Consider the following 10,688-nt stretch of genomic DNA (forward strand, 5'->3'; position numbering starts at 1 on the left):
CTATAGATTTTCAGTACTGACAGTGAATTTCGGAACTTAGCCATGATCTTTGCTTTCTCTTTTCCGACGGACGACGTAAAAATTCTAAAAAGAATCATGCCTTCTATGAAATCCCTAGAAAATTGAAGAAAATCGAAATTTTCTTAAATCTATCCCCCGATAATCTTCGAAATCCCCGAATCTAGGAGTAAATCCCTCGATGTGGTAACACTGTTGGTCACTGTGGCCAATGTGGCCAATTGCATGATGGAAGGATTACATGGGGATCGATTCTGTATCTTGAAACGAGGTGAAAATTATAAAAGTGAGCAAATTTACTAAAATACTGATAATTTCATTGGTCAACACCTAGTATATTTGCTCACTTTTGTCATTTTTACCTTAGGTTTGTTCGCGTTGCTTGAAATCCCCAAAAGTTTTTGCACTTAAAACGAGATGAATATATATTCGGGTATTGAAAAGAGAGAAAGCGAAGATGCTGAGTATAAAAAATGTACACAACGCGAACAGACCTATTTGAAGATACAGAATCGACTCCATGGTGTGTCCGAGCGCAGCTTTATTATTTGAGCCAATCAGAATCTATCCTATAGTTACGTCATGTTTGGCGCTCGATTCAAATGTGAAAATATATTAATCTCACTAAAAATCTTTTTTTTTATTGATTTTTAATGTATAAAACGTTTAATATTCAATTTTTAATAATTCATTAATTGATTTTCTGTGTTAATGAAATCAAATAATTTTTTTTACTTTTTGTTGTTTAAAAATAACAATATATGAAATTATAAATATTTGAACATAAAGCATAAGACAAAAATACAAAACAAAGACAACATAAGAAATGTTAACATTTTTTGAAATATATTTTTGATGTTTTAAGTTTTTATTGTAAATAAAATTTGTCAATTATTAAAATTTTGACATTTTAATGCCTTCCGACACAATTTTCATTATAATATATGATATATAATTTAAAATATGAATTATTTATTCTGTCTTATAATATTTCAATAAAATTTGTAAAAAAAATAAATATATGTTCACTTTATGTTAATACAATGAATTTTGCTTCGTATTATCGGAATCCTGTTTTCTGATTGGATGCAGAGCGTCTTACAACGAAAATCGGATGCAGTGTGAATCCAGCATAAGACTCTACGATCGCTACTTCTGGGCTGCGTTCAAGAATTACACTCAGATAACTCTAAGCTATAGGTTACGTTACGTATATTATAGCAAAAATGCACCCTAAAGTTATCTAGTCATAATTCCTGAACGCAGCCCTATTGTAGACCCAATTAATCAATTTGGGCTGTATTCCAAATTTACTGCCGACACTGAAAATGCTACAGTTTACGTCACGTGCACTATAGATTTTCAGTACCGGCAGTCAATTTTGGAACACAGCCTTGGTGGGAACCAATTGTCTCAAAAAAGGATCGATATTTCGCCGTTTATACCAAAGTCTTTTTCTTTCCTCTCTCTATTTTCCCCCCCTTATTTCCAACATCAATGACAAAACTCGTTTCGAGCGCGAAAATAGATAAAATTGGAGGAAACACCCAGAACGCAGCTAAAAAACGTATCTGAACGTAAGGATTGAACCTGCGTCAAAATGACGTGTTGCGCGTTATCGCGCGTGTCGTCATGCGAATTTGAGGTGCGATTCTCTCAATCTGTTCAATACTTCGGGGAACGGGGAGAACCGAAGAGTAACTGCTTTTCGGTATAATCGAGAAAATTACAGAGACTGAGTAAATAAGGGAAAAAATTCTTTCATGCACTCACGAATAGGCACGGGTATATAATATATTATAATACGTTCATTTGTTGACTTTTGATTCTTTGACAGATCGAACAAAGTGCGCTCTCTTCTGTCAGATCGATTTTTCCTTCCGCTATCTCGCTCCAATTTATTTCAGACTGTGCCGAATGCAACACGTAGCGTTTCGATGACTTCTAATTTTTAATTGTTTGCGTGGAATTTCTTTAGGTTTTTTTGGATACAATTCTAAACTCATTTCTTAGACGAAAAACAGCCGGATTCGTTCGTTTTTTTCCTTGGATTCGTCACTTAACCTCCATTTCGGATTTGTATTAAATTGCATTGGAATTGCATGTTCATTGAATAATAGAGATTCCACGTCACAAATTAATAATCTTTCTAGCATGTTTCTAGCATGTTTGTAATACGCAAAAAGCAATGACTTGTATTTTTGCAGTTCTGATGCATTGCTGTCAGTGTCAATGATAAGTCACGTTGAAGATTGAGTGCGGTCTGCTGTATGTGTAGATAAAAGTATAAGCTCCACAATGTGGTCCTTTTTCTCGAGAGATCCTGCCAAGGATTTCCCGTACGACATCGGGGAGCCTATTTCTGGTTTGGATAACAAAAGCATTTGGACAATACACAGGGCTAAAAGAAAGGTAATTCAGTTGAATGTGAGAATTTAATGACTCTAGAGAGGCACTAAAGACTAATCTACAATGTTCTCTTTGCTTTCTGTTTTTTGCTTTTTACCTCTCATCCTTTTCTCTCTTTGCAACTATTTTGTCAATATGTGTTTCTTGTTTCTTCCAAAGTTTATCAACTTTAAAACCTAATCTATAATACCTCTTTGTTGTCTATTTTTTATTTCTTACCATTTTTTTATCTCTTGCCTTTTTGCCTCTTATTCATAGGTCTGTTCTTTTTAGTTAAAGTTCTTGTACGAGTCATCTTTCTTCCTCTTCTCTCTACATTGGAGAGAAAAAGAAAAAACCTAGACCCCTTCTTGAAAAGAAATGTATACGAAAGTCTAGAGAAATACCACAGTATATGTTATGTATACTGTAGTATTTTTCTAGAATTTCGTATACGTTTTTTTTTCAAGAATAGAGGCCCTGAATCATACAAGAAGTTCAGCTAAAAAGAACAGGCCTCATGTTCTTTATTTTCTATTGCTTAAGATAAAAGTTGACCAATTTTGAAAGAGACAAGAAACATGATATTATTATAAATAATAATATTATTTAATACAATAAAACGGTTGCAAAGAAGCAAAAAAACAAGGAACAGAAAGCAAGGAGCACATTGTAGATTAGCTTTGAATGCAACATAATGAGTGCTTTCTGTTTAGTGACATAAGTTGACACAAACGTCATTCTATCTTTTTTGGCATTCAATAAGTGATGAAGCCAGAATAACATTTGAATGGACTTGTGTCACCAAATGAAAAGCGTCCAATGTCATATTTTATCACTTTATAATTTACGAAAGGTGACAAATTAATTAATGGCAAGAGTTTATCTCTCTTCTAATTTATTGGTGAAAATATTATTTTTATCCTCACAAGATCTTCCACAGGGCACCACAACAGGTGAGGATGTTTCAGTTTTTGTCTTTGACGTGAAAAATGGTGGAGAACAGCAACTGGATATTGCCCGTTCAGCTGTAAAAAGACTCAAGACACTTAGACATCCAAGCATACTTGCGTATCTTGATAGTCTTGAGGTATGAATTGTATTGGCTTATGGTAGTGGTATACTCTTTATGTAAAAATGTAATTTGTGTTTCATTACTTCAGACTGACAAAATGGTTTACTTAGCCACAGAACATGTGGAACCGTTGTTTAACCGGTTGACGCAAAAAAGCAATTCGCAAAATGAGTCTAAGAAGGAATTGTACTACTCCTGGGGCATATTTCAAATCACAGTATGTATGAATGAAACATCATAGATCACGTCAAAGAATTCTAAGCAACACACAAAAAAGATCTATAATACATGTTACTTCGATTTGATGGCAGAGGGCACTTAACTTCTTAAATAACGACGGGAATTTACGGCATAATAATGTCAATCTGTGGACAGTGTTCGTTAACGAAGAGAGCGGCGAATGGAAACTCGGTGGGGTTGAATACATGACAGCTGTGGACATGCCATACAATTTCTTACCTTCTAATTTCCAAGTGTATCAACCACCAGAGGCTAAAGAAAGTTCAAAGCCCGCAACTAAATGGTAAACAATTATATTAATTTTAACAAATATAAATTTAACAATAGATGCTTTCCAGCAAAGGATACAAATGATACAATGTAACACAGTGAATCATTACGTTTTCGTTGTTTGTCAATGTTAAACAAAGATGAAATTACTATGTTACAATGGCTGCATTCAGTAGAGAAAGCAGCTTTGCAACTGTTGTAAAATTCTTGAATATGATTGATACATTTAGATCCAATGAGGAACTAAGGGCAAAACCAATCATATTAAAGAATTTTACAACAGTTGCAAAGCTGCTTTTTCTGCTGAATGCAGCCATTGTGTCTCTTGCTGGAAAGCATCAAATGTAATGGTAAATGTAGTAGAGGTACAATTGAAACGATACGATATAGTAGTACTTTACAAACATTTGAATTTAATATTTGTAATATAAAACTAATAAATAAATAAAAAAAATAGTTCAGTTGACATGTGGGGACTTGGTTGTCTGATATGGGAAACGTACAATGGCACCCTCAACACCACTTCACAACTTAAAATTACAGGTCAAGTAAGTTGTCTGCTTGTTTCACGTTACATTTTTTTGTCGAACCGTAATCTCCTACATCTTTATGCACGTATATCTTTTATTTATTGTTGAAGATTCCAAAGCAAATAACGACAGTATATCGAGAGTTAACGGGAACTAATCCAGAAGGAAGACCAAATCCCGCAGATGTGATAGCGCGTTGTCGCAGTAATGGCGGTTTTTTTAAGAACAATCTTGTTGATGCCCTCTTATTCTTGGAGGAGATCCAGATGAAGGAAAGAGGAGAGAAAGGACGATTCTTCTCGCAATTGGCGACACAATTGGATACATTTCCTGACGGCGTTGGCAGGTACAAGATTCTGCCGCAATTACTGGCTGCTTTCGAATTTGGGGACGCCGGAAGTGCCGTGTTACCGCCGTTGCTGCAATTGGGTTCTCAGTTACCAGACGCCGAGTATCAGCGTCGAGTGGTGCCCTGTGTCGTTAAATTATTCGCATCGAATGACAGAGCGACGAGATTACGATTGCTGCAACAATTAGACCGATTCGTCGACCACTTACAATCAGCTACCGTTAACGAAGCCATTTTTCCTCAGGTAAAAAAAAAGCTTTATTGAATATTATATTTTATCAATTGTGATTACATTATAATAAAAATACTGTTGTAATTTTATATCTTTAATATTATAAAATCTATAAAGATAGTATATTTTGAATTTGAGAAATTTAAGTATCTTGTATGATATAATATTGTATTATTTTAAACAAAAACTAAAATTATTTTATCTATGTTAAATATGTATTTTTTGCAGGTAGCAAGGGGTTTCCTTGATACAAACCCGGCAATCAGGGAAGAAACGATAAGATCAGTCGTACATTTAGCACCAAAGTTAGATTATAATAATCTTAATGTTGAGACTTTAAGATACTTTGCGAAACTTCAGTCGAAAGACGAACAAGGCGGTATTCGCACAAATACCACAGTTTGCCTTGGAAAAATTGCTCAACATCTTCACCCTCAGATAAGGCAGAAGGTACCGTCAATCCTTCTTGTTTAATTTTAACACAATATTCTTTTATTTTTAAACAGACATCTGCTTCTTTCATACATTTTGTTTAGATTCTTATTGATCAGAATAGACCCTTTATATATATTTTAAATATATATTTTAAACCGATATTCATAAGAAACGATAAAATAATTTATAATAAAATAGTAAAATTCATAATATGTTCATAAAATATTATTATTAAATCAGTTAATAAAAATAATTTTATATAGGTATTAATTGGCGCGTTTATTCGTGGAACTCGCGATTCTTTTCCTCCGGCCAGAATTGCGAGTATACTAGCTCTAGCTGCGACGCAGCAATATTTCCTTCTGCAAGAAGTCGCAAATCGCATTCTACCGGCTCTATGTCCGCTTACCACGGATGTGGACAAAGGTGTACGAGACAATGCATTCCGTATCATTCGAGGTTTTTTATCAAAGCTTGAGACAGTCTCCGAAGATCCTGGTCTTCGCGAATCAATGGGTGAGCATTGCATATAACACTAGGATTTCATAATTCATATTTTATTCTTTGAGAACACTTTGAAGAAAAAAATATTAAACTCTAATGATATTAAAATATTTACAGAGGCGGATGTGAATACTGCAACACCTAGTCTCAGCAATGCCGCGGCAACATGGGCCGGATGGGCCGTTACGGCAGTCACGGCAAAATTCTATCGTAGTCAGTCAGATACGCCAAAATCATCAAATGCTCACAGTACATCTAGAATCTTGTTAAATAAACCTGCTTCCTTAGGTTAGCAATAATCGTCTTTACTTTCATACTCATGAGCATTTTTTTACTCTATTTAATAACTTGTTTAGCATTATATTTATCTCCTTATGTATCAACATATTAACATCTTTTAATTTAATTATTTTAGAACAAGCTAGCAGCTCCCAGAGTAGCGCTAGCACTACTGCCACGACGAGCAGCGCAACAAGCATGACTTCCCTCGATCCCGATCACGAGCACGATACGCAAAACACTCAAAATACAAATTCCGATTGCGATTGGGATTGTTGGGATGCCGATAATTGGGGAGATATGGAGCAGCAATCCACCGCTACATCATCGGTGCCATTGAATCCAGCCAGTAGTTTATCACCGTCCGGCCACTCCCCTAAGGCTAATGAACAGTGGACCAGCCTTGAGGAAGAACCGGTTTGTTACTTGGCATTTTATGATATTTTTGTGTTACAATCAAGATTCTTTTTATATCCTATCAAACCTGAAATGTTAATACAAGTGGTACGAACGTATATAGTCACAAGTTTTAATAAGTCTATAATAGCAGAATTCTTTTCGACTAATCTAAGAATCCATTTTTTGTTTAATACAAATTTTTCAATGCATTAACATTATTTAAATTATAAGCGATTAAAGGAAATAAAGAGTAAATGCTAGGCTAAAAATGTATATAGTTTCATTATATAAAATTTAGATGATTAAAGATTTAATATTAAATATTGTATAACAGTAAAAATAATGTTGCCCAAACCAATTTTTGTCGAAGAGAAATTTATTCTGGATTAGTTCAATATTACTGCAACATGCGAATTTTGGAACACTATATGTATGCATACACAAACATGAATAGATAACGAGAATAATTTGTTCGAATGGTCGTGTAATTTGATATCATTATCAGAAAAAAAAAACATTCGGATTACAGGAAGAAGAAACAACCCAAGGTGTTCAAGACAAAAATGATTCTTCCGAAGTTGGATGGGAAGATTCGGAGTTTCAGTCTCTCGAAGATGTTCAGCCCTTAGAGCAACCAAGTATATTTGACTTGATTTCGGAACATATACACAAATTTCGTTTCATTATATAGTATTGAGAAAATTTTCTTTTATTGTAGGCGTTCCTAGTGGAAACAATAAATACGAAGAAGCCAGAAGGAAGAGAGAAGAGCGCAAATTAGCCAGGCAAAGGCAGATGGAGGCGAAACGAGCAGTGAAATTACGAGCTAATCCAGCTGCGAAGAAGATTTAAGTGAATCAAGTAAACGCGCCGTATGTTAATCATTCTATTGTACATTAAGTAAATTAAATATTACAAGTAACATGATGAAAGTATTTTCTGTAAATCTTATCTAATGTAAGAAAGAGGTTCATCCAAAAACGTTTTCTACAATATTATTTATTAACATTATATGCATGAAAAAATATATACATATACATATTAAGTAAAAGTTAATTATTTTATTTAACAATTATTTTGTTACAACCTATACAATCTATAATGTAATGCGACAGTGTATTTTATATGTAGGATCCATTTTTCAAAATTGCACAAAAAAATGCACGCGCTTGCGCGCAAACATTATTATGTAATACTTATGTTAATATGTAAAAGAGAATATCAAATAATTAATTTTAGTTCATGTAAACGTTAGTACGAAAATTTTTTTTCGTATACATAAAAAAGCATTTCTTCATAAATTTTTTTAGCAAAAAAATTCTCTTCACAGAGAACAAATTACAAGTATAATAACATTTGTCATCCAAATACTTCTTTTAAACTTAATATAACTCAGGTTGTAATATTTCGGTTTTCCAATTCATATGTACGCTGTACTGTGAACAAGTACTTGATTGCCGATATAGATAAAGCCACAATAACTTAACCAGTTACTATAAATGAGACTGTTCAGTGGCATTTTCACCGTGGAAGCGCATATTGAGATAATTGGCATTGTTAGTTTCCCGTTTGAAGCCTATATTCTCGTAGAATGGCACCAAACGATCTACGCAGTCCAAGGATAATTTATAACAACGAAAATAACGGGCTAATTGTACTACGATCGAAACTACTAATTTTCCCAATGATTTCCCTCTGTAATTGTTGTTAACCACTACGTCTTCGAGGCGTCCTCGCTATAAAAAATATATGCATATAGGATTATCCATTTCTAATTCTTGAAGAATATGCAAAATTACGTACCAAGCTACAATTATGAATAAATTTCTGCTCTACAACTAAGGACGCGCATGCTATTACTTTTCCAGAATTTATATCCTCGATGACGACAACATAGTAACCACCAGCGGTCTTCATACTATAGAATCTATCTAAATACAGAACAAGGAAAGCATAATTAGTCTGGTTATTTATAGAATCTAATCCCCAATTGTAAAAACTTACTTAAGAATTGTTCCTTAGTGACATTTCCAACATCTGTCAATTGTGATAAAAGAACTAAAAAACCTACAAAATTTCATAAATGATTGAATTATTTGCAAGAAAAAATCGAATAGGTCCTATGTATAATGGAAAAAATATTAGAAATAGTAATAAATATTAAATATTAGACAAATAAGAATATTAGAAGTAGTGATTATATTAATAAACATATAAATAAAATATGATATATAATTAATTATAATGCCTTATATCTTATTTGTACCAAGTAATATATATTTAATCTCTATTCCCATTTATTTATTTGTCTAATATTTATTCCTGTTCCTAATATCTCTTCATTGTACGCAGGATCTTATATTGTTGTATAAAATATAAAAATATATTTATATAAAAGTTTGACAAATGATACATGTCTAATTAAAAAAAATTGTAGCAATTATTTTCTCTCTCTTTCCAGTAATGGAAAATAAATTTAAATGGACTGAAATTTTTTGCATATTTTAAGTCTATTGAATCCAACTGAATAAAAAAATTTTTTTTATTGAAATGAATTGAAAAACTGTATTTTCTATTCAGAATTTTGAATTGAACAGTATTCACAATGCACAGAAAAAGCTGTTATTATTTTTAGATTGAAAGGTATAGAAATGTGCTTCATGTAATTCTTCTAAAAGAATAAAAATGTATTCAGATTGAAAAGGATTTATTTTAACGTTCGCGAATGCGTATTTCTGAAAATCTGAATTCATTTCAATCTATATTCTCGTTTACTGGATATGACATCCAATTACCTTTATCATAATCCGTACTCTTTAGCGGTCTTATAAGTAACTCAGCGACGTGCGATACTGGCAATCTATCCAGTATAGTGGGATTGAAGAGATTAATTTCATCCTCTTCGACAGATTTTTCCTGCGCAATAAATTCAGAGGAAGCGATACATTACATTTTCTTTTCCTTTTTCGTAATAATGCAGCTTTATATATTCTCGTGAATTGACTGTACGACATCTCTCCTGTTATCTCTTCGTGTAGCAATTTAATAACGTGGCAATATTTTTCTTCTTAAATACACGGCTTTTTAATTGTAAAAAAAACGATAAAATTGATGAATCCCATATTACATGCAAGATCACAGTCTCGCGAGGAAAAGATGTTAACGTATAGACACAAAAAATGCTAACGTATTGTACCTGCGATCTGCTCATGTTTTTCGCACTCTCTTTCGCGGCTCACAAGTTAACCTGTCACTTGCCAGTGCCTGCACTGTGTGCCTATGCGTGCCTGTTGGTGCCTGTTCACTCATAGTGGAAAGATTCCACCGATTCCTCCATGCTGTTCAAGTGTTCACTGCCTGTCACTCCGGTCAGCTCGTCTCGACACTCTCGACATCGTTGTTGTGTTGGTGTGCGAAGTGCGAACACCGATTGCACCTGCTCATGAGCAGGGACATTTGATAAATTCTAGGGTTTTTTACATTATGCGTAACTGGTTTAATAATATTTATAGTTATAAAACTGACCAATTACAGTCATTTCATTCATTTGAGGAATAGCCAGGATCTGACATTCAAAACGTATATCAGCGTTGGTAGCGCCACCTACTATACAGGGATCGCAGAATGGAACTTCGTAGCCAAAAAGTCAATATGGCATCTTATATGTAAACCAGTGTAAATAGCCGTGTTGAGTCTGGTCACCGACGAAATATTATTAAAGACCGACATCCTTATGGGAGTTCGCGTCTTTGTTAATATTGAAGTGATTAAGAGTAAAAAACTGATAATATTGTACTAATTTTATGATTTATTAGTTTAGTAGACGCGTTTATCGGTGTACGTGCATTTAAAACTCAATAATACTCGATTTTTCTTTAAAATTGTGATTTCAGTGTTACCGTCAAAGTTCGATTATCAACAGAGATAATAACTGCAGAGAAAAAAATTGTAATTTTTCGGCAATATATA

At 33.5% G+C, this 10,688-nt stretch overlaps 2 protein-coding genes across 2 annotated transcripts; one reads left to right on the top strand and one right to left on the bottom strand.

Annotated features, from left to right (window-relative positions):
* Nucleotides 1-1,411: 1,411 nt before the first annotated feature.
* Nucleotides 1,412-7,688, top strand: yata (N-terminal kinase-like protein yata). Its single transcript, XM_018456925.1, has 13 exons — nucleotides 1,412-1,663; nucleotides 2,226-2,430; nucleotides 3,350-3,496; nucleotides 3,570-3,698; nucleotides 3,793-4,004; nucleotides 4,449-4,539; nucleotides 4,632-5,114; nucleotides 5,331-5,552; nucleotides 5,801-6,053; nucleotides 6,159-6,329; nucleotides 6,457-6,737; nucleotides 7,249-7,357; nucleotides 7,438-7,688. Exons 2-13 carry the CDS (start codon nucleotides 2,317-2,319, stop codon nucleotides 7,569-7,571), a joined length of 2,346 nt encoding a protein of 781 aa, XP_018312427.1. The 5' UTR covers nucleotides 1,412-1,663; nucleotides 2,226-2,316; the 3' UTR covers nucleotides 7,572-7,688.
* A 378-nt stretch (nucleotides 7,689-8,066) lies between these two features.
* On the bottom strand, nucleotides 8,067-10,147 carry Gnpnat (glucosamine 6-phosphate N-acetyltransferase). Its single transcript, XM_018456942.1, has 5 exons — nucleotides 9,916-10,147; nucleotides 9,515-9,635; nucleotides 8,724-8,786; nucleotides 8,523-8,650; nucleotides 8,067-8,455 (listed from the first exon to the last, which is right to left on the bottom strand). Exons 1-5 carry the CDS (start codon nucleotides 9,928-9,930, stop codon nucleotides 8,213-8,215), a joined length of 570 nt encoding a protein of 189 aa, XP_018312444.1. The 5' UTR covers nucleotides 9,931-10,147; the 3' UTR covers nucleotides 8,067-8,212.
* Between the last annotated feature and the right edge of the window lie 541 nt (nucleotides 10,148-10,688).

This window comes from Mycetomoellerius zeteki, unplaced genomic scaffold (genome assembly GCF_001594055.1).
Source record: "Mycetomoellerius zeteki isolate Tzet28-1 unplaced genomic scaffold, Tzet1.0 scaffold612, whole genome shotgun sequence".
Taxonomy (NCBI): domain Eukaryota; kingdom Metazoa; phylum Arthropoda; class Insecta; order Hymenoptera; family Formicidae; genus Mycetomoellerius; species Mycetomoellerius zeteki.

What these genes read in the sequence shown, in the direction of transcription:
- yata (XM_018456925.1), top strand. Translation starts at nt 2,317, where the DNA reads ATGTGGTCCTTTTTCTCGAGAGATCCTGCCAAGGATTTCCCGTACGAC. An exon ending in ACCCTCAGATAAGGCAGAAG is followed by an intron (nt 5,553 to 5,800) that starts GTACCGTCAATC and finishes AATTTTATATAG; the next exon opens with GTATTAATTGGCGCGTTTAT. An exon ending in TGGTCTTCGCGAATCAATGG is followed by an intron (nt 6,054 to 6,158) that starts GTGAGCATTGCA and finishes AAATATTTACAG; the next exon opens with AGGCGGATGTGAATACTGCA.
- Gnpnat (XM_018456942.1), bottom strand. An exon ending in GAGTACGGATTATGATAAAG is followed by an intron (nt 8,787 to 9,514) that starts GTAATTGGATGT and finishes GAAATTTTGTAG; the next exon opens with GTTTTTTAGTTCTTTTATCA. An exon ending in CACTAAGGAACAATTCTTAA is followed by an intron (nt 8,651 to 8,723) that starts GTAAGTTTTTAC and finishes TTCTGTATTTAG; the next exon opens with ATAGATTCTATAGTATGAAG.